The sequence below is a fragment of the Schistocerca piceifrons genome, chromosome 11 (genome assembly GCF_021461385.2).
Source record: "Schistocerca piceifrons isolate TAMUIC-IGC-003096 chromosome 11, iqSchPice1.1, whole genome shotgun sequence".
Lineage (NCBI taxonomy): Eukaryota > Metazoa > Arthropoda > Insecta > Orthoptera > Acrididae > Schistocerca > Schistocerca piceifrons.
The window spans coordinates 72,876,369-72,902,521 of record NC_060148.1 but is presented as its reverse complement, the minus strand read 5'-3'; the positions used below and the strand labels follow the sequence as shown (position 1 = coordinate 72,902,521).

General features: G+C 42.5%; 1 protein-coding gene across 2 annotated transcripts in view; it reads right to left on the bottom strand.

The window, feature by feature from the left end:
- Positions 1–14,163: 14,163 nt before the first annotated feature.
- The window catches only part of LOC124720319 (ankyrin-2-like), an 87,735-nt gene continuing 75,745 nt past the window's right edge, over positions 14,164–26,153 (bottom strand). For both annotated transcript variants that reach the window (XM_047245624.1, XM_047245625.1), the window contains exons 4-5: positions 21,935–22,084; positions 14,164–14,694 (exon numbers count right to left, since the gene is read on the bottom strand). In XM_047245624.1, coding sequence (XP_047101580.1) covers positions 14,208–14,694; positions 21,935–22,084 — 637 coding nt within the window. In that variant the 3' untranslated portion in view covers positions 14,164–14,207. The remainder of the gene's footprint in view (positions 14,695–21,934; positions 22,085–26,153) is intronic.

Genomic DNA, 26,153 nt, shown 5'->3' with positions numbered 1-26,153 from the left:
ATATATATATATATATATATATATATATATATATATTTGTACCAGTGCACAAGTGTTTTTCAATGTTTAATAAAATTATATACATTACTGGTCATTAAAATTGCTACACCAAGAAGAAATGACGTTGATAAACGGGTATTCATTGGATAAATATATTATACCATAACTGGCATTTTCACGCAATTTGGGTGCATAGATCCTGAGAAACCAGTAACTATGACAACTACCTCTGGCCGTAATAACGGCCTTGATATGCCTGGGCATTGAGTCAAACAGAGCTTGGATAGCGCGTACAGGTACAGCTGCCCGTGCAGCTTCAACACGATACCACAGTTCATCAAGAGTAGTGACTCGCATATTGTGACGAGCCAGTTGCTCGGCCACCATTGACCAGACGTTTTCAATTCGTGAGAGATCTGGAGAATCTGCTGGCTAGGGCAGCAGTAGAACATTTTCTGTATCCAGAAAGGCCCGTACAAGACCTGCAACAAGCGGTCGTGCATTATCCTGCCGAAATATAGGGTTTCGCAGGGATCAAATGAAGGGTAGAGGTACGGGTCGTAACACATCTGAAATGTAACGTCCACTGTTCAAAGTGCCGTCAATGGGAACAAGAGGAGACCGAGACGTGTAACCAATGGCACGCCATACCATCACGCCAGGTGATACGCCAGTACGGCGATGACGAATACACGCTCCCAATGTGCGTTCACCGCGATGTCCCCAAACACGGATGCGACCATCATGATGCTCTAAACAGTACCTGGATTCATCCGAAAAAATGACGTTTAGCCATTCGTGCACGCAGGTTCGTCGTTGAGTACACCATCGCAGGCGCTCCTGTCTGTGATGCAGCGTCAAGGGTAACCGCAGCCGTGGTCTCCGAACTGATAGTCCATGCTTCTGGAAACATCGTCGAACTGCTCGTGCAGATGGTTGTTGTCTTGCAAACGTCCCCATCTGTTGACTCCGGGATCGAGACGCGGCTGCACGATCCGTTACAGCCATGCGCATAAGATCCCTGTCATGTTGACTGCTAGTGATACGAGGCCGTTGGGATCCAACACGGTGTTCCGTATTACCCTCCTGAACCCACCGATTCCATATTCTGCTAACAGTCATTGGATCTCGACCAACGCGAGCAGCAATGTCGGGATACGATAAACCGCAATCGCGATAGGCTACAATCCGACCTTTATCAAAGTCGGAAACATGATGGTACGCATTTCTCCTCCTCAGACGAGGCATCACAACATGGTTTCACTAGGCAACGCCAGTCAACTGCTGTCTATGTATGAGAAATCGGCTGGAAACTTTCCTGATGTCAGCACGTTGTAGGTGTCGCCACCGGCGCCAACCTTGTGTGAATCCTCTGAAAAGCTAATCATTTGCATATGACAGCATCTTCTTCCTGTCGGTTAAATTTGGCGTCTGTAGCACGTCATCTTCGTGGTGTAGCAATTTTAATGGCCAGTAGTGTAGAAGTTGCTGACAGCAGTGCTGTATTCTGTCTGTTTACATATCTCTGTGTTTCAATAGGTATGGCTATACCAGTTGCTTTTTTCGCTTCAGTGTATAAGTGGTGTCCGTCCTTTCAGACATGTCCTAAAGAACTGGCACCATATGTGTATTTAATAAGTGCTTTTGTCAAACTGACATACATATTTCAAATGACGACGTGATACTAGCAAATTCAGTACGATGAGTTGTGGTCACTAGCAGATTTGAAGTGACTGATGAGGCTGCTTCTATTACATGCGTTTGTGCTTTGCTTGCGGACTCTGTAGTTTTCGTCAAAGCCTGGGCAGATTTTCCTGTCTTGAGCTTCCATGCGATCAGCGCCTGCCTTTCCATATCTACATCTGCCCTCCGTAAGTTGCTTATGGTGTGTGGCGGAGGGTATTTCTGCTACCACTGTGATTTCCTCCTTCCCCCCCCCCCCCTCGCTTGTTCCATTCTCGAACGGTGTGGACCGAACGGCTTTCTATAAACATTCGCATTGGCCCTGCTTTCTCTGATTTTCTGGTTGTGCTGGTTTCACGAGTCACATGTGAGAGGAAGTGATGCGTTTCCCGTCTCTTCTTTGATCGCACGCTCTCGTTTCAGCAGAAGACCTCTCCATGGTACAAAGCATCTGTCTTGTAGCGACTGCCACTGCCGTCTGCTGAAAATCTCTGTAAGACTCCTGCGTCGAGTGGACGATCCCGTGGCGAAACGCGCGACTCGTCATCGAATGTTCTCCGTCTCTGCCACTCATTCTTCCGTATGACTCTCGTACGCTCGGGTCGGTGCTCTGCTGTCGGGCATAGGCTGCACAGCGCATCCGTATAGCCGGGGATTGCGCTCTATGCGTTTGAGTGAGCCAACACCAACATTAGTTAGTTGGCCATAAGTTTTCTTCGAGATTTCCGCTGCCAGCTGCTTATCCAACGACCATTTTCCAATTCTTGATTAAAAATCATTTATCTATACAATTTACTATTAAAGGAGAGATAAAAAGTACCACACAGGAAATTCGGGCTTTTACTTTAGTAGTGGAAAGTAATTAGAGCTAAACAGCACGTTTTCAGTGGACTTGCAGACCTTGAAAAAGCGTCTGAAATCGTATAGTCGACATGTAAGGAAATATAGGTAGAGGGTGACACTTACTGGAATACATGAAACAAAATCGTCAGAACTTCTGAACGGTTTGCTTTAAGACGTTCGAACTGCACGGTTGGCCTCCGGGCAAGATGGGAATTAATATGCGCATGCCGATTTGGTTTAGCAACGAAGCCCAATTCATTTGCTTGGGTTCGTCAATAATAAAAACTGACGCATTTGGGGGGCTGAGAATCCACATTGCCTGACACATGGTTTATGTGAGTCGAGATAACTAGGGGTTCTTCTGTAGTGTCTTCCGACACACACACAGTGGGACATGGGTTCTGTTGAGCTGTCGCTCTCTGTTATTTTATAGTGTACGAGGTCTGTTAAAAAATTTCCTGAGCATTCGTAATTTCGGACCAATGGTGTGTTGGAACGAATTGGGTTAGTATCCCTGAAAACGCCTGTGTTTAACGTGTAACTGTCCGCCCCCATTAGCTGAGTGTTCAGCGCCACAGAATGTCAGTCGTAAGGGACTGGGTTACATTCTTGGCTGGGTCGGATATTTTCTCCGCTCAGGGAGTGGGTGTTGTGTTGTCCTAATCATCATCATTTCATCCCCATCGACGCGCAAGTCGCCGAAATGGCGTCAAATCGAAAGACTAGCACCCAGCGAACGGTCTGCCCAAGGGGAGGCCCTAGTCACTCTACATTTACATTTTAACTTGTAACTACCGGAAGTTCCGTTAGTTATGGTTCAATGCTGTAGTGAGTAGAAAGTTGTGCGAATTTCGTGATGGCAAAGTTAGAGGAGCACGGCGTCTGCATTAAATTTTACGTGAAAGTCAAGGAAACCTTTACAGAGGCCCACCAAGTGATGCGGGAAACCTACGCTGATGAGTAGTTAAGCCGTACTCGGCGTTACGAATGTTCCACATGGTTTAAAACCTGCCGGACAGAAGTTGAAGATGACCCTCGTTCAGGACGCCCTTCGACGTCTACCGAAGACGCTGTCAGGAACGTGAACGAAATTGTCCTGTCAATAGAAGACTGATTGTCCGAGAGATTGTAGTAGAATGTAGCATTTCAGTTGGATCATGTCACGAAATCCTGACACAGCATCTTGGAATGCTCTTAGTTGCTGTCATGTTCGTCCCACGGCTCATGAGTCAAAACAAGAAAGATCTTTACCTTGTAGCCTCTGAAGACTTTTTCGATTTCACAAATGAGAACGAGATGTTCTTTAAGAGAATCATAATTGTGATGTGACGTGGCTCTATTGTTATGATGTTGATACCAAGGGATGATGTGGAAGGAAACATCAGAACCCTAGTAATCAGAGGATGGAGAAGGAAAGTAAATGGGAGGAAATTGTTGAGAAGGCTATGACCCATGCAGCGTTGTAAAGGCACAAAACTAATTAAAATGGTTTTGCAGCCTCATCAAATGTATATCTCACTTTTGTGTAGTTAAGAGTTGAAGTAATGAGAACTGGTCTGATTTTTCAACAGACTCCGTTAATAAGTTGTGTTGGTAGGTAAGTAATTATTGATTCTTCTCTCAGAAATATAACTCGTATGCATACAGGGTGTTTGGAAATATCCGTTACAAATCTAGGACTTACAGAGGTGAGTTCATAATATCTTGAATAGGAAACCACATCTGGAAACATACTGTTTCCGTTCTACTACAGTTTCAATTCAGAGATTGAACTCATACACTTATACTTGATGAATTGAATGTATAGTTATCAGGTAACAATTCGAAATGAAACATAACGAAACATGGATTTATCACTTAGGCACATTTATATGTATTAGCACTTTAGCGTCATGGCCTGTGTGTTTGTACAAAGAGCTTATGTGGCTCACCATGTACTTTTATACAAGACAGATTTTTTGCAACACAGTATGTTTACATTCGTATCAAGTTTTCACCCAACACAAGAACATTTGCAGTATTCCACAGCATACCACAGTATGTAATGTATTGGTAAAGTATGTTATTTTCATCTGGTGTACGCAGAGAGCGCCAATGGCCTTGCCGCAGTGGTTACACAGTTTCCCGTCAGATCACTGCAATGCCTGACAGCTGGGCCTGCCACAGCCTGAAATTCGTTTCGATTGAAGTTCGCTGACAGTGCTGCCAACAGCCAAGTGCACGGCATTACCAATATTACTTTTGCTGTTGTTGAGGAGACTGAGGAAATAGGCCTTGTATTCAAGTGGCAAGTTTGAGCTTATTGTCTCTGAGAGAATCAGTTTGTTGTGCAGAACAGACCATGGTGTAACATGCACGCCACCCACTGCAGACTAAGGGAACGACTTAGAACAGTGTATCAGGATAGCAGGAAAGATGAACAGCTGTTCTTGTTCCAGAAACATAAGAAAATTCTGAGTGATGTTATATTAGTTGCTGACATTTTAATATATCCCCTACAGTACATGGTAGTAGCAGCTTCGTGTTCCTAACTATCTGCACTGCAATTTCTAAGTGTCAGCACGCGATATATAAGTGTCTGTTTTCATTGAAGAACCGCAGACTTTAGTAACGGGCAGCTTTGAGAAGTATTATCGAAAAAAACCCTGGGAGATTCATACCATGATCCAACATGTTCAAATTTGTTTTAAAATCAACGCCTTCTGACTGTTTGCCACTTTACCATAGAGAAAGCTAAAAAGGCGGTTATGGATTATCTCCAAGCTAATGGCAACAATACCAACCACATAACTGTTAAACTATGACACATGGCTCATGGTTTCTTTCTTTTTCGTGTGCGGGGAGATTTACAAAGAAGGTTTGAGAAACCTCCACGTGTGTGATATCACTGTTAGAGATATTTACAAAATTTTTTTTGAATAATTTGTTTCATATTTGTCTACACTATTGCCTCAATAGTTTACAAGCGGATGAAGTTAAAATACAGCGACAAAGAGCATCAGCAGACGAGAGATCGGCGGAGCAGCGAGTCCCAGCAGCGGTTTTATAAATGTGTGCCTATTGTTCAGTAAGAATCTGGTGACAGTAGTTGTTACTGTATTTATAGGATAGACACAGCAATTTTTCAAGGTGTTTACTTAAATTATCAAGCAAACATAGGCTGTACATGTATAATCACCTTACACCAGTCTGCCATTTACTGTGCATTGCTCTGTTGGGTTCCTCAACACATCTACACCAATACTCACACTGTACAAACCCTACAGGTAGGTGGCAGTGGACCATTACAACTGTACCATATGGTACTCTTAGCTTCTGTTTTCTTTCCATTCCCATGTGGAACACAGAAAGAATGGTAAATTTAAATACTACAGTGAAATACTGTTTGTGATGTCCTTTTCGTAAGCTTTTAAAATCTCCTGTTAGTTCTATTCTCTACAAGTCCAACATACTATATCAACGTTCAAGAATGGATACAAAGGGGTTTTGTTGGCTGTTTTCTTGTAGACTAACTGCATTTTCCCAATATCCTGCGAAAGAATCGTAGTCTGTTATCTACTTTACCTATGACTGTGCTTTTGTGGTCGTATGGCCATATCCCTACAAACAGTTATCCCTAGGTATCTGTATGGGTTGACTGATTCTAGATTTTATTCACTGATATTCAAATCATAGAACACAACATTTTCGAATTTTGTATAATGCACAGTTTTATATTTCTGATCAATTAAAGCAAGCTGCCACTTTTTGTACCGCTATTAAACGTTATCAAGTTGTTACGATTTGTGCACTTCCTCCACCTAACTGCCTTTATCCATGGTCTTAAGGGTATCTTGCGAGGAAACCGTGAGCTGGAATTTTTATGACCAGTATCTTCAAAGTCGATGCAAATTGACATGGATTAGGTTAATTTTTTGTACATACTTATCAATGAATACTGCAGATAAACATCTCCAAAACATGTTTGCAATGAAATCTCCTTATTCACTGTTGAACGTGGAATGGTTGACTGATTATTGTGGAGGGTATAATTTACACAACATTTACATAGAGTAGTATGAGACATTCATAGACTGCAGCTGATTTTGCTTGGAGCCGTATTGGACACCTTAACTTTTACAAAAACTGAGAAGAAATATTTTGCTTTAGCATCCTGCAACAGTCAGAGCCACTCTATAATTGCGATCAATAAACGTATCGACCTTTCATTTGTTTACTGAAACACTAACTTAATTTCAATTATGTACTTGATTTATAGGCCAAAGTAGAGAATTTTATTGCAAGTACTCTAACTGCAACCGTAATTGCACCCTTGTGGCTGATGCGTGTGTCCAGCATTGTGAACTATGTGTTGCTGTTTTGTGCTCATAGTTGACAGTCTGCCTTCTGTCTGAAGTGCAACTTCAGTTCTTTTGACGGTTGTACTTTGGTGGCACAAAATAGGCAGGACAATATTAAGATTATACTAATTTTATTTTTCGCATTCGCCGTCTTTCATTCACGGCTGTATTAGTGCATCTCGTCACCCCTTCACCTTTCTTTACTCTAAACGAAATTTATCTGTTGTTCATATTTCATTGAATATAACTTGCTTTCGGATACTCAATCTCAAAGAGTATTGTGTTACATTGTCATTATATTAAAGATTGTTAGCTGTTAACTGGCAGTCCTGGGCAGTCCTCTGTTTGAGAACTGACTCTGCTGACTGTAATCTTCTACTGTCTGTTTTGATGAAAGCGAAAGATCTCTCTAGCTTTGTAGCCATTTTTTTTAAATAGCCTGATTGGTTTCAGGTTTCACCCCTTGAGAGTGGAGTGGCATTTGCACACCGTCTGACATGTTAAATTTTCTGACACAATCGCCTACACAAATTCCTCATTCACATGTACATTTCCTGCAAGCAGTAGTTGGGCAGACTGATGCCTGAGGCAATGGAGATGCTATCGGCAGGGGCGGCTGTCTGGCCAGGGCTGCTGTGCAGCTGGTAGCAGGGCGGCCCCTGCAGACGCGTTGTAGACGTGATGCCTGACAGAGGAAAATGCACTGAGGACGGCCAAATGGAATATGTGGAAAAAGAGAATAATTTCTCTGGCTTCCTGAAGTGTGATATCAATGTTACATGATACCTGGTAATACATCTCCTAAGTGGAGTATTACATCTGTGAGTTTTATTTCTGATCATACGTCGTTCTACAATTCTTTTTAATTTAAGATAACCTATTGCGCTTTTCAAATGATCAGCACATAACTGATTATTGCTGCAGTTGCCACACTGTAATTATGCAGATTAATCACTGAACCATCTGTTTTCACATACATGAGTAAATTTGTTCTGATGTAAAGTCAAACCCCATCACGCCAGTCAGGAACGTTAGAGCAAGAGGGCTGTGGAGAAGATGTCAGCCAATAGCACGCCTCTCGAGGACGACAACGCGGCAGCAGCGGCCTCTAGGCGAAGAGAACGTAAGCGCCGCGCCCATCTGGTCGCTGTCACTTCTACAGCAGCATCGAGATTAAGAACATCAAGACCAGCGACTTAGGAATTGTATATACTGAAGAGATTTCTTATTTGCATGTCGCCCTTTCCTTGCCACACTTCTGTGTTTTTGTCAAAGTTAGGTATTGTCATTGATTCATTTAGTAATAAGTCTCTTTAATACTATTTGCTTCAATTGCTGTCTAGAAACCCCCGAAGCAGGTTTCCTAGGCACCCCATTTGCGACATCGAGGGAGGATACAACATGAGCGATGAGTATTAAGAGGAACCCAGTGCATGACGGCCACTGATTCTCTTTCGTGTTTTGCTGCCGCTTTAAATCTACATTGGCTTTTCTTTGCAGAGGCGTGTTTACATGATTCAATAGTGTATCTTATAGTGTTTCTGCTAATCAGTGTTATCAGGAGGGCGTTGCGGAAATTTTCTTTGCTTTTGTACTTACTTTTTTGCTTGCTTTGTCTGTTTATTGCATTTCTCTCTTCCAAAATGAACAACCCACCTCTCCCAGCCCCTGCTCCAGGGCCACAGCGGCAAGTTATAGATGCAACGCAGCTGACACAGATCACAAATGTTTCAGCTGCAGACTCAGCAAATCGCAACTCTACAGTACAGCAGCTGCTCACCGCTCAAGTCACTAATGCAGCCCAAAATACCCGCACTCTAGCTTTGAGTGCCATACTGCCTTTTCGCCAGTTCAATTAATAACAAGAGGAAGGGCTCGAATGGTTGCAACAGTTTGAAGCCCACATACCTGGTCACGAATACCAGGTACTGTGAAACTCCATTATTTCTTATCAGCAGTAGGAAGTGCTGTGTTTCGCCTCACTCAGAGATTATTCCCTACCACAGCTCTGAGAGAACTTTCTTGAGATCAAGTTGTAGATTCGATAATTAACTATTATGACTAACAAGTCACTATTGTAGAAGCTAGGTATCACTTCTTTCACTGCAAGAAACGGTCAGAACAAACTTATCATGAGTGGTTAACAGATTTGCAGGGTATGATGAAGAAATTCAAATTAAAATGTGCTTCTGGTGCTTTATATTTAGATGTTATGTTGCGTGATGTGATCATTTACAATGTAACTGATGTCACACTTAGAGAACAAATTTTGAAACTGGCCGATCCACCATTTCAGCAAGTAGTACAAATACTAGATCACTGCAGTTCAGGTGCCATGTCGGCTGATAAATCTGAGCGGCCACCTGTTTGTCGGGCTGAGTGTCTTGCTCACGAGCGGCCCGTCAGGTGGCGGCTGCCTGCGCACGCCACGCCTCGTAAACAGTTCTCTACTCAGTGTAAGCAGCTCTCTATAAGGTAATGAGAGTTGAGTCATGCCCTTATTGCTTTTCACAGCACAAACGCCAAGATTGCCCTTCTAGACGAGTACAGTGGTATGCCTGGAGAAAGAAAGGTCACAAACAGTCAGTATGTTTGCAACGGAACAACCATAAGATTTCTGTTCACTCACAAAATTCTAGTCATAAGACCCATCTAATCAATGCAGTGTACTCAAAGCCTGCTGCAGGTATTAGCATAACTAGCAACCACAAACGTTTTGTTAATTTGCATATTAGTGAAAAACGTGTGAAATTTCAGTTAGACATGGGTGCCTCTGTAACGTACCTGAATCGTAACACATGTGAACTTTTTGGCTCCCCATGCCTGTCTAAAACTAGCACGCACCTGATGGCCTATAATGGACAAGACGTTCATGTTCTCGGAAAATGTACTTTGCCTGCAATGTATCACTCACATACACGAACTGTAGCGTTCACTGTGCTACAACCATGCGATTGTGAGAACATACACTACGTGATCGACAGTATCCGAAAACGTGGATGAAAATGACTTACAAAATCCTGACGCCCACCATCGATAATGCTGGAATACAGTATGGTGTTGGCCCACCCTTAGCCTTGATGACAGCTTCCACTCTCGCAGGCATATGTTCGATCAGATGATGGAAGGTTCCTTGGGGAATGGCAGCCCATTCTTCACGGAGTGTTACACTGAGGAGAGGTATCGATGTCGATCAGTGAGACCTGGCACGAAGTCGGCGTTCCAAAACATGTTAAAGGTGTTCTGTAGGATTCAGATCAGGACTCTCTGCATTACAGGGACGTTACTGTCGTGTAACCACTCCGCCAGAGGCCGTGCTTTATGAAGAGGTGCTCGATCATGTTGAAGGATGCAATCGCCATCCCCGAACTGCTCTTCATCAGTGGGAAGCAAGAAGGTGCTTAAAACATCAATGTAGGCCTGTGCTGTGATAGTGCCACGCAAAACAGTAAGGAGGGCAAGCCCCTCCAAGAAAAACACGACCAAACCATTACACCACCGCCTCAGAATTTTACTGTTGGCACCACACACGCTTACACATGACGCTCACTGGGCATTCGCCCAATACACACCCTGCCATCGAATCACCACGTTGTGTACTATGATTTGTCACTCCACACAATATTTTCCTAAGAGGACAACACCTGAATTGTGCTACTTGATGTTGTCGAGTTCATTGGCACAGCTAAAGGAAACTTGCTATTAGCGTATACCACAACTAACCAACGAGTGTTTCAGAAAGATCCCACAAAGTCTATGTTTTGCCTCGAATGCTTGCCTGCTGTCTTAGGGTTGGACAACGGCCCTGATTTCATGTCAAATCAATTTAGAACATTCTGTGTACGCAATGGCATAGAGCAACTAACTAGTGCACTGTTCCATCCACAGTCAAACTGGAAGGTGGGACGTTTTGTCAGAACTTTCAACCAGCAGATGGCTAAACATCGCAAGGCACACACTAGGCATCGAGCAATGCAACTGTTTCTCGTCTCCTATCGTTCACGTCCACGAGATGGAACATCGCTGGTGGACACTGCTCCACCCTCCTCAACATCCGGCGCCCAAGTAAGGACGCAGAGGATGGGTGCGAGGTGAGATCGTTCGTCGACTTGGCGCTTGCATGTATCTGATTTCAGGCTGAGACGGATTGCAGGGCCGACATCACAATCAAATTAAAAAAAAAGTGTGTGAAATTTTATGGGACTTAACTGCTAAGGTCATCAGTCCCTAAGCTTACACACTACTTAACCTAAATTATCCTAAGGACAAACACACACACCCATGCCTGCGGGAGGACTCGAACCTCCACCGCGACCAGCTGCACAGCAATCAAATTCGCCACAGTTAGTGCACAGTGACTCTTCTGTGCCTCTTCCTCAAGATTCACGTATCCCGTGGACATTGCGGCCACAGCAGCCATCAGTGGGTGTCATCACTTCTTGGGACGCAATGATGGAGATGGTGCCTTCACCTCCACTAGTCCTACCGATGGCGCTGGAACCACCCACACCGCAGCATCTGACGCCTTCTACATCTGGTTATTGGCTTCCAGAGGTGGATGCATATCCTTCTGGTCGTTTTCTGGGGGACGTTTCCGCCAGAGTGAAGGCCGGATGGTGGGGTACCACTTGAAGCCTGACATCCCCTGCACCCACAGCTTCCAGTCCATCGCAGCGACCACGACCCTGCCTCCCCTCCCCTCCAGACGGCAGTCCATCGATTTGGGAGGGGAGGAAAGTTCCGGCAGAAAGCCAAGCGCCGGCACGCCAGTCGGGAACGTTAGAGCAGCGAGGGCTGTGAAGAGGACGTCAGCCAATAGCACGCTGACCGACCGACAGCAGCGGCCTATCGCCGAAGAGAACACAAGCGCCGCTGCTGACTGGTAGCGGCCACTTCTATAGCAGCATCGAGGTTGGGTACATTAAGACCACCGATTTAGGAATTGTATATGCTGACGAGATTGTTATTTGAATGTCACCCTTTGCTTGCGACACTTCTGTGTTGTTGTCAAACTTAGGTACTGCCATTTACTCATTTTGTAATAAAAGTCTTTTATACGTTTTGCTTGAGTTGTTTACCAGTCCGAGAAGTGGATTTCCTAGACACACCATATTCGACAAATAGGCAGGATACAACAAAATTCAGCGTGTAATCGAAACTAATGTGCTGTAAGTACTGGTGATAATACCACTTTGAAACTACACACCAAAGATGTGGGATCGTCAGCACATTAGATACAGAAGTAAATTCGGTCGAAGATCTAAAATGAAGACGTGTTTTAAGTACAGAAGTTTTGTGTCAGGAATGTGGAGTTTTATACAAGTTCCAATAGCACCAAACATTTACCGAACAAGTATTTATTAATAAATATTGTGAGAAAACTGGTGTTTATTAGTAATCGAGAATTATTGAATTTCTTTTGAATTTTCAGCAAAAGGAGATTCCCTCTGATAAGGCGCCTGCCGCTATCCTGTGATGTTTACAGCACAAACTATAATCGATTATAGTTCACTGTCCTGGTGCGTGTGGCACTGCAGTGGTGATTTGCTGTTACATCACTGGCGTGTAATTGCAGTGGCCGGCGGAATGTGACAGGGTAGTCGGTTTCCGGGTATTGCACGGAACGTGAAGTTCGCTATGCCTGACCTGCTGGTGATTAGCGCTGTTGTGCTTCGCAATATGAGCAAGGTGGTCTGGGGCGGAGGCGACTCGCCGCTGTTCCGGCCATGCGGTGGTGATTAATCTTAGTTGGCGTACTTATTCAGCCTACCTGTCTGATGTGGAGGTCGGGTGGGGTCCTGTGATACTCTGGCCTGGAGACAACTAGCTGCTGAATTTTGGAGTCGTCTGCTAGGTTGCAATGTGAGCTCGGTTGGTTAGTCAAATTTTCCGCTGGAAGCTCCAGAACCGGTTTCTGAACTTCATTCTGATGTGGGATGGCGTTGCTGGAAGTTTGTGCTGTGTGCGTGTGTGGCACGTAACGATATTTGTTGGTACTAATTTGTTTGCTCAACTGGAGTATGTTTTGGTTATCCCGCTGAGTGGGGCGTTGCCCACCCAGTCTGCTCAGCGTTACCTTTGGTGGTATCTGTTTGTTCCTTTTTTGAAGTAATTCACGTAGGTGGTTCCTGTTACCCACCCGGAGTTGTGTTCATGTATATTTGGCATTTGATGTTTTAGGTAAAGTCTACCTAAGAAAGGCGTTTTTGGAAAGTATATGCATACTGATTTACTGGTGCTTGGTATATGTGGTCTTCTGCGACCTGAACAACATGATCTCGTCAATTTGGTTTGTGTAACAGAATTTAGTGGTATGTTTTGTATTTTTTTCCTCACTGTGTTATTATTAACTTGGTGGAATAGTCGTGTTTGGTATCGTTAAGGCACTTCTAAGACTGTGGTTTAACTGTTCATGTGTTCTTGGCTTTTATTGTTTTGTTTTAAGAAGCGAGAATTGCTTATTAATATTTGTATGTGTTGGCTTCCGGCACTTGTTAAGAGCGCCCCAGTTAACGGTGCCGTGGTTATCATGTGCTGTCGGGATGTTATATTGTTATTTGATTATTTAAATTTTATCTTGTGTTGATGTTATCTGTCGTGTGTTACAGAACATAACCAAGGTGCATAAGTAGTGGGCAGTTGTGGGAGGCATGTCGGGGAGCTCTCAGTGGTTTATTTCGGGGACTGTTTCTAGTGGGAAGGCTTTGAAGTGTTGAGAGCTCGCTCGTTTGTGATTGCATTGGGGGTTGGCCTTGCCCTTTGGTTATATCAAATTATTATTTTGTTGTTATATTTATTGGTTGTGTGTTGCGCTTCTTCGATTTTATAGTGCCAAGTGCCATTATCTTTCTCAAGGTTTTTTTTATATAAATGATTTTAAATTGTAATGCCAAGTTAACATATCAGTGGATTTTGTCTCTTGGGTAAACTCCAAAGGCACTATTGTAAAAGGTTGTTTGATTTTATGGTGGCAAGACGCCGTTATTGTTTTTAAAGCTGTTTGTTTTAACTATTTGTTAAGCTCTGTAAGTTACATGAATATGTTGTTACTTAAAGGAGTTTAGCATTGGCAATTTAATAAATTGTGTACAAAGTCTGCTGTTTGGATATTATTGGGCGGAAATCCGTGGATAGTTGTCCTATAAGAACACACATTCCACCCTCCTTCTACCTACAGTTCTCACTCTAGTTGTAACGGTAATGGATCTGTTGTATGTACTACATAAATATGGGTGCAAAGCAAGACTGCAGGATTAACTTTTCTGAATTGTTTATTTTAAAAGTAGCAGAGGTTACACAGAAAGCTTTATTTATTTTACTCCGTAGTCGTCTGCATTACACTCAGCTTGATCTTAGGATGTCTATGAGCGACTGTTGGTTGTTCCGCTCGGCTAGGTCCAGCGGCGTGTCCCCACCATAATTCCTGTCTTCCCTGTCGGCCCCTGCCTCTAACAGTGCAGCCGCCGCCTCTGTGCGGCCACGCCGTGCTGCATCGTGCAGTGGCGTGCTCCCACTTTGATCCCTGGCGTTGTGATCGGCAGAGGAAGCTGCCAGCAGCCGCACCACAGCTGCATGGCCTTTCCATGCAGCCAGATGGAGAGGCGTGTTCTGCCAGCGGTCCCTGGCGTTAACGCCTGCTCCTACCTCCAGCAGACGGGCCGCCACCTCCCCGTGCCCCATGGCTGCTGCCCAGTGCAGTGCTGTCCGCTTGTTCTCGTCCTTCGCCTCCACGTCCGCCCCCATTGCCAGCAACGTTCGCACTTTGCTCACTGACCCCTCCTTAGCTGCCGCAATCAGCATCTCGCCCTTCATGTCTCCAGATAGATTTCTGCAACAAAAGGACAATACTAACAAATTTCTTCAAAGACGCACGTCTGAGGACGAAACACTATCGCAGAAGCAGAACTGTGATGAGTTCCAAGAACTCATGTCCCCAAGAAGGTTACCACAATACACTGGTGTCCAAAATTAAAGCAACAAACTGCGATTTCCCTGTCCTGTGTGTAATTCACGATGTGATCATGCATACTATCTACAGATGTCAGCACCATCGTGTTCTACACGGAAGACAGCATTCCAGTCTACAGACAACCAAGCTCACAATAAAGTCAGTGCACCTATGAAATGGGGTAGTGTTTTCTGGGTAGTCAGTCCCACATCCACAATCTCTGTAGGCACAGTCACAGACGGTGGAGTATGGTACAGAGAAGACGCATGCCAGGCTCTCTGCAGTGGAGGGCCATAGGATGAATGGAAGGAGTACAATCACAAACTGAAGTGGCCTGGTGGCTCAATGTGGATCTTACTGTTGTTTCTCAGATGTGGCGATAGTTTGTAGAGACAGAAACTGTATCTCGAAGACGAGGGCAGGATCCAACACACATGTGTTGGATCCTGCCCTCGTCTTCGAGATACAGTTTCTGGCTAAAGGGCATCACGGTACTGCCTTACTGCTGCATGGCAACTGGCATCACACCTCGCAGCATGCACTGGATGTGTTGTATCGAGGCAAACGTTATACAGAAGGCCTCAGCAGAGTAGCCTATATAGTCAGAGACCTGTTGTATATGAACCCCTGACACATCTCCACAGAGAGTAATATGTAAAGTCATCAACACGCCAACCGGATGGCCGAACCATGGGCCAATGTTATTTTCACAGGTGAATCCCAGTATGGACTGGAGAGTGATTATCGACAGATTTGCATATGGAGGGAACGTGGAACAGGATTTTCGAGCCCAAACATTAACAAGCCTGTTATCCAGAAGGATCTTTAATGGTGTGGGCAGCGATTACGTTGACACCTTGAACACCTCTTCATGACACTGTATGGGTGAATTGGCAAGGGTTAACTCCTGTCAGGTATCGTAACGAGATCTGGGGAACTCATATGCCATTGTTGCGAGGTGCTGTGGCCTCATAGGGATATGCCTCATACAGATCGGGTGATTGACGTTTTCTTGGAAATAGAAGATATTGCACACATGGGAGATCCCAATTTGAATCCCATTGAGCATGTTGCAGATACACTAGGGAGACGGGTTGCATCACATAAGCATCCACAAACAATTCCATAAATCTTGTGAGTTGCTCTGCAGGAAGAATGATGTTATTGCCTCCACATGAGAGTGATGACTTCATTCGCAGCTTGCCCTGTTGTTGTCAGGGTAGTATCAGCCACAGGCGGTCACAAACTATGCTGAGCGCATTAAACCAGTAGTCGAATTGAGTGTGCAGTTCTGTTAAGTTGGAAAAAAAACGAAGAACATTTTCGTCTACCATAGTGGTCAGTGCTAATAGACAAGCAACGCTGCGTGAACTAAATGCAGAAATCGATATAGAATGTACGACTAACGTATATGTGAGGACAGTGCGGCTAAATTTGGGATTAATGGGCTGTGGTAACAGATGTCCAATGCTAGTACCTTTACTAACAGTATAGTATCACCTGCAGCTCCTTTCCTGGTCTCGTGACCAAAATGGCAGGATCCGAGACGGCTGGAAAAGCTTGGTCTGGTCAGATAAGTCTCGAATTCCGTTGGTGAAAACTGATGGTGGTGTTCGAGTGTGACGTAGACCCCACAAAGCTGTGGACCCTAGTTGACAACAAGGCACTGTGGTGTTGGCTCCATAATGGACTCCATTTTCTCAAACAACGATATAATGAGCCACAACTGTCCGCAACTGATTTGAGGAACATTGTGGACAGCTGGTGTAAATGATTTGGCCATCTGGATCGCGCAACATGAATTCCATAGAAGATTTATGGGACATAATCGACAGGTCAGTTCCTGTACAAAATCCGCCACCAGCAACACATTCGCAGTAGTGGGTGGCTCCAGGGACAGCACAGCAAAATATTTTTACAAGGGACTTCAACGACTTCTCGGGTCCCCGCCACGTCGAGTTGTCGTACTAGGCTGGGCACAAGAAGGTCTGACACGATATTAGGAGGTATCCCACGACTCTTGCCACATCAGTGAATGTAGCTGTATTCCTGTCTTTCTCTGAACATTTCTATATTTTCTTCTTTCGTCGATCAGTTGCAGTATTTCTTCTGTTACTAAAGGTTTCTTCGAAGTTAGCTTACCTTTATCTGTGTTGCCTGTCCACCGTCGGTGATTTTACATTCTAGAGATGTACACTCGTCTTCAACTGAACAGCCTACTGTGTTGTTCCTTACCGCCATATCCACATCATTGGTAAGCTTCAAATACATCTCATCATTTCTCAGTAGTGCATGATGATACATCCTTCTACACTGATTCTTCTGGACGATTCTCTTGAACTTCACTCTACTCTTCATAATTATTAGATCTGTATTTACATCTGAGTACACCTTACAGTCCAATATCTGATTTCGAAATCTCTGACCATGATGTAATCCAGCAGGACTCTTTCAGTGTCTCTGGGTCTCTTCCAAGTATATTTTTTCGTCACACGATTCCTGAACAGAGTATTCGTAAATACCATCTCACATTGGTTGCACAACTCAATTAGACTTTCATCTCTGTCATCCCAATGCCAATCCCATATAGCTGATGACCCTTTCTGCGTCTCCTTCCCATGCAACCGCATTTTAATTTCATACTTTCTTTTCTCCTTTTTACTTGTGTCATTGGCATGTGTACCTGAACTGTCGCTGTCTGAATTCGTTTGATGTCGAATCTGGTGAGAGAAACTCTGTCGTTGAGAAGTTCACAGTTGTCCGCTCTCTCCCCTATTTTCCTATTCATAACGAACCCTGCTCCCACCATACCATTTTCTGCTGCTGATGATATACCTCAATGTGTCTTAAGATAAATGCTTAGCCTTTTCCTAGTTCACATCAGTGACCCCCAATGTATCTAGACTGGGGTTTTGCACTTCCGTTTTTAGACTCTAGCTTTCCAATTACAATCAAACTTCTGAATTCAAAGCTCCAAGTCATAGAATCTTATCCCACAATAACTTATTCCGTCTCTATTTCATAGTCACTTCCCCCTTGGCAGTCAATTTGCAGAGATCCAAGAGGGTAACTTGTCCGGAATCTTTCCACAATGCAGATGGCATCATAACCGTTTTCCTGTTACTGTTATATTTCCTGTGGCTGCAAGTTACGTGGTTTTAATTTATTAGATTCCATTGCCTTCTGCATCCTCATGTCATTGATCACTTTTGATTCTCCAGCTTTCTAGGGGCAGTTTACTACTTGAAGGGCAATAGAGTTCCTTGAAGCTCTATCCTTTCCTCCTCCCTATTAGACCCTTCTATTATTGGTTGTCAGGAAGCTGATAACCTCGACGATGAGCGCCTGTAGCCCCAAACACACACACACACACACACACACACACACACACACACACACACACATTCTTTGGCCTTTGTCAGAAAGATGGCGACTTCTTATACTGGATGACTTCTGCTGCCACTGCTCTTAGTTTTTTTCAGAGGTTAAGCAGCGTCTGTGTTCGAATGTTTTCATTACTAATCAATGGCGCACTCCTAAACCATTGGTATATAACAGAAACACTGTCCCAGCATTTATTTGACTATCTTGTAAAAATGTGAAGTAAGTCGTTTAAGAGCTTTTTGAGATTCTTGGTGACAATGTTAAAAAACGTCTTTTCCCTTTGCAGTGGTATATACATTAACGGAAAAATATTGCAGCACGAAGAAGTAGTGTGACAGAAACGAAAGTTGGTACGTGTGTTTCTACATCTGAATGATGATGACTTTCTGTGGCAGTCGCGTCGCTTAGGAGTGGCGCTAGTAGTACCATTATGAGGAAGCAAATCAAGCTTGTTGTAATTACACGCTGTAACGAGCGTGAGCGTTAGTTACCTTTGAGATTAGATGCAGGAAGCTGATGTTAGTCAAAATTTCCTTCGACACGACAAAGACGCCGTTATGAACATCTCACAGAGATTAAACGAAATCTGTAATAGGGGCTATGAGAAGCTGGATGTTCCAACCGCGATGCATAAATATTTGACAGGCATGTAGCCACTATGCAGGCCTGCTGGCTGCGGTGATTCCAAGAATATTCCGTCGCAAGAAGACTGGGTTCCAGACAGCCACGTGACACTACTGAGATGGAAGACCATCGTGTTCACCGTATGGCTCTGGCGCACTGTAATACATCTCCAGCAGCAGTTTGAGCAGCAGTTGGCACCAAGTAACACAATGAAGTATTACAAATCGGTTACTTCACGGACAGCTCCGAGCCAGATGCTCTGTAGCGTGTGTTCCACTGATCCCACACCACCACCGTTTGGCACTTCAGTGGTGGCAAACTGAAGGGAATGGTCGAACTCTGTTGTATTTTATGATGAAAGCTGGTTCAGCCTCGCTGCCAGTAATGACCATGTTTTGATTTAGAAGGAGGCCAGTTGGGGGCCTGCAACCAACCTGTCTGTGTGTTAACACATTGGACCTAAACCTGGAGTCATGGTCTGGGGTGCGATTTTATATGACAGCAGGAACACTCTCGTTGTTATCCCACACACCTTGAGTGTAAATATCTGTTTCAATCTGCTGATTCGACCCATTCTGGTGCCATTAATGAACAGCATTCCAGGGGGAGTTTTCCAACAGGATAACGCTAGCTCACTTACCGCTGTTGTAGCCCAACATGCTCTATAGAGTGTTGACATGTCTCTTGGCATGCTCAATCATCAGGCCCGTTCCCAGGCGAGCAGATATGGGACATCATCATACAGTAACTCCAGCATCATTCACAAACAGCATTACAGTCCCTGTACTGACCAACCAAGTGCATCTGACATCGAACTCCATTCCACAAACTCTCGTCCGATACTTGTGCAACACAATTCATGCATGTCTGCATGTTTTAATTCGACCTTCTCACAGTGTATGACCATTTCACGTTTCCAGTGGCTCATCTCATACCTACATTGACCTGCGATCTTGCAATGATAATCAGTTAAATATGTTACCCTGGCAAATGTATCCTTGATGTTTCACTACTCTGTATTGACAAGTTTTTGGTTTTGTGATTCTTTTCTATCAGTGTATTTATGATTGTAAACTATTTTTGTTTAAAGTAGTTGTCGCTTTTAGTCTTCGAAAGACTGTATTTTTTTATGTAGGACCTTTTATTAGTCACCACAACTGTCTGATGCCCAAGAAAAAAGGAAGCCTTCACTGTCTTCGCCCTGTACATTGTTATTCACATCAGTACCATGTTACGCTCGATCTGTTCCCCAGCCTGGTTTTCTTAACTCTCTGTCAACAAACTTTTCACTCCATTATCAAGTATTTTGTTAATATATTTCATTTCCTGCTCTTTATCTTTTATTTCCGCATGCTGTTGTTTCCCTCTCGATTTTTAGCCAGCTTTCTTAACTTTTTATGTCAGTCTTTTTATGCTGAAACATTCTTCCCTTCCATGTCTTGTTTCTAAGTCAACCACAATAATTTATTTTCTACTTTGTTTTCTGCTGCTTTTCTACTGAGATTGTACTAATTTCGTGTCCAGTATGTGCAACGTAATTTAAAGACTATCCCTGAAATTGTATTCAGCGTTATTAATTATGCTGCATAATGAGTTTCTGGATTATCCACAAAGTATTCTTCCCTGTGCTCTCTATCTTTAATCTTTCCTGCTACACTTCCTTATCGTCGGTTGTCTTCTTATGTTGAATGGCTGATGCTATTTGTGTACGAGAAATTAGGTAAATACCCGTCAGGCTATCTTATTTACATAATTTCACCATACCTTCTCTGTATCGTTCAACATTATCAGACCCATGGATGAACTTTTGTTGACTGCTTGTGCTGCGAAAGGCGTTCAGATTGGGATAAGTATTCTTATAAGTATTTGCTCAATTTGGCACAGACATTAAATCTAATGACATTGTACATCTGTGGCTGACCATGAAAGGTAATTAAAGCCCGAAATCCTTGAATAACTGGGAGAGATATGTTTTCTTAAGTCACCTGAAACATTACTTATCCCATTTTCAACGTTAAAATACTGGGTAACCTTCCTTATTTCCCCTTGAATAGGTACAGACTCCTCTATTGTCCAATAACTTGTTGGATTCTACTCTGATTAATTGTAAAAGCATGTTGAATACTCTGAATTGCCACTTTTGGGCGTGTAGAATTCAGCTAGCCACTGAAATGCATTTTGCAACAATATCAGTTCACTATCAGACTATCATTGTTTCACGAAGCGACAGTCAAATATCTGTGACTACCACTACAGATCAATAATTTCAAAGAAGAAAAGTGACGTGATGACGAATTTACGCTGAAGCTGGTCTGCAGTGAATAAAAAGAAAACTTTCGCAATGTCAGCTGTAAAACTCCCTGAGCCACAGAGGGTTTTACAGCTGGCGAGATATGGCTGCTGTGTCCATCTCCACTCAACGATCCCCACACATTACAATTGACCTGATTTTTATTGATCCAACATGCCTGCGTTAATCAGCAAGATATCGACAGTTTAGTAGAGGCTGATGTTGTCACGAATGATTTCCAAAAACTGCCACTAGAGGTTCTCACGTACATCTTTCGTAGTAGGGTAAGACATGGATCTCAACTGATTCTCCTCTCCCAGTGGTGGGGTTCCCACAGACCCTTGAGAGAATATCTCATTATAGTGTTGGGAGAGTAATCGCGGAAATGCAAGTGACGGTGGGAGTTTCAGAGATTCCTGGTTATTTGGTGAGGCAGCCCAATACTGAATAATAATGAATGTGGTTGCAAGTCAGAAGAAACAAACAAGATCCATTCTCTGCAGAATTAATTCATAATTTAGCAAATCATCGCCGAAAACACAAATTGCCTCTAAATCACCAACACAGTCGCTATCTTTGGGGAAGTATCTTACACAAGTAACTGCATTAAGTGGCTCAGTTGTGTTAGGAATTGAAAATACGTCACGATGCAGACCTGTAGATCCTTGCCTCGTCAAACAGCATAATTTATAAAAGAAATAACTTAATACCAGAACTATAACATCTGCTTCGTCAAAACATAAAATAGCAACATTCGATTTCTTCACTTTAACACTGGGCTAACTGCCCAACGCGTAACGCTGTTATTGTGACAGAACTCACCGCAGGTGAGAGACGGCAGCGTCATCAGGCTGTGGAGTGGCCTGGGGAGTGGTGTGGGGCACAGCTGTGGCTGGGCTTCGGCCGTCGTCGCTGTGGCCACTGTGCGGCTGCGAGGAGGGGCCGGTCCTGCTCTCTCCAGCGCTTGGCGTGCTGCGCAGAAGGAACATTGCTTCGAGAAGGGTTTTCACATCGAAACCAGTGGTCAGATTACCACAGACAGTACTGCTGAGGTACTGTCCCCACACAGATAATGGAACACACACTACCAAAGACAGTAGTGGGACAACTAAGGCGTTCAGCTAACCACTTCACACATTGCATCTCCTAATTTTCTCATACTTGTAGGCTAGCATACTACACAGTATTTGGTGCAAAATAAAGCACAAATGAAAGGCTCATACTAAGCTCAACAATTATGCTTATGACAACTATTAGTCAACATAGTTTCAATACATAACAATATAAATCACAAAGAAATTTGAATGACAGTATCCCTCCAATGCACTTAATGTAGTGCTGTCGTTATGGGATGGTGTTCCTAGCTCGTGTGTTATGGGGGGTAGGATGTCAAGCCGGCCGACTTGGAGCAGGAGAGAGACCAGAGGACATTTTAGTTTCCACAGTCTATACTTTTACAAATAAAATCATAAAACTTCGTCAGAATGTCCAGGAAGGATTCAGTATTCACACTCATAGCAGTGGAACTGCAAAAACATAAAGAAAAAATTTTTTTTACATGTGAAATTTCATAATTTTTCCTCTTCCTATCGGCTGCAGCTGTCGCTATAGGTACACCTTTCTTCATAAGTAAGAGAGATCTTTCGATGAATCTTGCACGGCATACAAACCATGCTTACAGGTACATGAAACTCTAGAATTTATTTAATTTATGAAAAAATGAATGTGCTGTAGCATTTTTAACTTCATCTTTAGAGAAAACTCAAGTTTTATAGTTATATTACCTCAATTTTTAGCACAGTTTTTAATCGACTTGCAAAATTATAGAGATTTGCATTAAGGAGTTCGTGTTTAATGAGCATACCAAGTTTGAAAGTAATAGGATACTTATTATGAATGTTACATGCACCTAAGTTAAGAAATGTCTGTTTTGCGGAAAATGGCCATTAAAGTTTCTGCTTGTATGTATCATTCCTTTAGAACTGCCAAGCACCATAAGCAAGTTCTTTTCCATTTTCTTAGTCGGTTTTCATTCTTTTCACATTCCTGATTTTATCACCTCCAAAAATAATTTATCTCCTTTCACTACACACTCTCTATCGCATACAAAGCTTTGATGCAGTTCACTCCGGTCTTTATTCCCACTTTCTCTAAAACATATTTCTTGCTTTGCACACAATCATTAAAACATGAAACCGCATCATAAACACAAATAGCAACTGCATTTTGTCCAACAAAAATGGTTTTAGGCAATATTTCCCATACACATTGGTTAAAACTTTCATTTGGTTTTTGGGTACCACCATGAACACATTTCTTCAATAAGTTTTCATTTGCAAGGTCCCTGATATAGGTTTGGTGGCTTCCATTAAAGTCCTGAGCCATTGCTGTCACATTTGTTGCAGCACCCTTTGCTCTGTATTTGTTGCCCTGGTGACTTTGTGTAGGATTGAAGCTGTGCAAAGGGGTTTGGCTTGTAATCACTAAAATGTATATTTTTTATACATCGTACTATTCAGGAAGATATGCGGTACAAAATACGCATATCTTTGAAAAATCAATTTTCTAAAATTTTTGACATTCTCCCCTTAGCAGTCAGGAATCCGACTGTTGGAGGAAGAATCTGGAGAGACGTGTGCTAAAAATCTTTTTCGGTTGTTTTGTCCCTGTTGTGTGTAAGAATGATACGAAAATAAACCTAGAACACGAAGAAATGGGATACAAATTACAAAGGGGAAATTATACCAGTGATATGATGTTGTGCAGTGTTGTTAGTTCGAGGGATGTTGGTTCCTAAGATTATTGGTGCATTCATATCGCAAATTAATTTGTACTTCTACTTGTACTCTAAACATCACCATACACTTATTTTTTCTCCAAAATATAAGTAATACATACAGATTGAGTTATCCCACCATCTTTTACACATTACAAACATAGAAATTCTTCTACAGAATAGGAGTTGTCAAGGAGAGACTTTTTCAGTTTAATTTCACATTTCACCTTGCCATCTGTTAGACGTTTTATATCACTGGGTAAGCTGCCAAAAATTTTTTTGCAGCTTTGTACACCTCCTTCTGTGCTAAAGACAACCTTAATGTTGATTAATAAATGTCATTTTTCTGCTAGTATTGTAATTATGTACCTCATTGTAGCTTTTGAACTGTACAAAAAAATTCATACGGGAGTAAATATACTGTGAAGCAATGGTCAGAATACCCTACTCCTCAAACAGATGTCTACAAGGTGATCACGGGTAAGCACCACATATTGTTCTCGCAGCACGTTTCTGGGCAGTGACGACCTTCTTTCTTAATGATGAGTAACCTCAGATGATTATTCGATATGACATTACTGAATGTAAATAAGCAAAATATGTAAACTTACTGATTTCTATCTCTTCAAAATTTGCAATGACTAAGTTAAAACGTGGCTAAACTAAATTGTTTTAGGAGTTCCGAAATTTGTGTTTTTTTCCAATTTAAATTCTCATCAATATGGACACCACAGAATTTTTAATTTCCCACTATATGAATTATTTCATCACAACATGTTACACTTATCACTGGTGCAGTACCCCTGGAGGTATAGAACTGAATAATATGTGTCTTTGTGAAATTCAGGGTGGGACCATTCGCAGAAAACCAGTCAATGATACTTTTGAGAACTTTGTTCACCATTTTTCCAATTTCTGCACGTATATTGGGAGTGATTACCATACTGGTGTTACCTGAAAAAAGAACTAGTTCTGCTTGTTGTACATTAGACTGTAGATCATTTATATATGTGAGAAACGCTAGTGGACGTACGATTGAACCTAGGGGAAACCCATACGTGATTTCTCCCCTGCCAGAATTATGTCCCTGGATTCTGTTTGTTGAATTACTAATAAGTACAAATTTTTGCATTCATTTGGTCAGATATGACATGATCCATTGGTTGGCTACACCATCAATCCCAAAAAACTTCAATTTATCAAGGAGTATACTATGATTTGCACAATCAAATGCTTTGGATAGGTCACAGAAAGTACCTACCAGTACTATTTTGTTATGTAATGCTTGTAATATCTGGTGTGTGAACATGTAAACAGCATTCTCAGTAAAGCAACCGTTCTGAAACCCAAATTTTGATTTGCTGAGGACATTATTGTTGCCAAGATGTAATACTGTTTTAGAATACATCTCATTCTCAAACATTTTGGAAAATGATATCAGCAGTGATATAGGTCGGTAGTTACTGATGTCTCTCTTATCTGTGAAATAAAAAGTGTCGACATTCCAATTCGAAACTGAACGCTATTCATTCTGTGAATCCCAAGAAGAGCGAAGACACGGATTGAAACAAGTGTGCTGTTACGAGTCACTGTTCCATAATTAATAATTCGCTGCCTGACAGATAAATTGAAGCATACAGGGAACACAGTCAGAGGTCGCTGTGGCTTTTCCGTGACGCGCCGGGAATTCTGCATCAAGAGGATCGAAGATAACAACAAGAATTCGCTTCAGCAGAGGAGGTTCGATCCGAACCAGTTTTGTCATACAAATATTCATGCACAATAGCGGTAACAAGAAAAGGATGTATGTAAATTTACGAATGCTGAATACATGTATTGAATATTGAAGGTCTGTTTCTATTAGAGCCAGTTAAAGTTCACACAGGATATGTGTACCTTCCATTTTTTTCAATCATTCTTTCAAAATGTACTTTTTAATTATTTAAACAGCAAATATTTATTCAGATTTCCAATATATATCACATTTCTAGTCCCCCCGCCACTATTCAATGGCAACCGTGACACGACGGCGCCGAGAGGAATGTGAACAGATCTTTCAATTCTTGAAGAAAAAAATTTATTTAGGTAAATGATCCATTTCAGCTCAAAAAACAAAATTCATGACAAATACAAAAAATGCACCAAAATACATAGAAACACAAATAGGTAAAATAGAGCGAGTAAATAAATTTAAATACCTTGGAGAAACTATACAACAGATTGGACTAGAATAATCTGGAATAGATGTAAGAATTAAGAAAATGG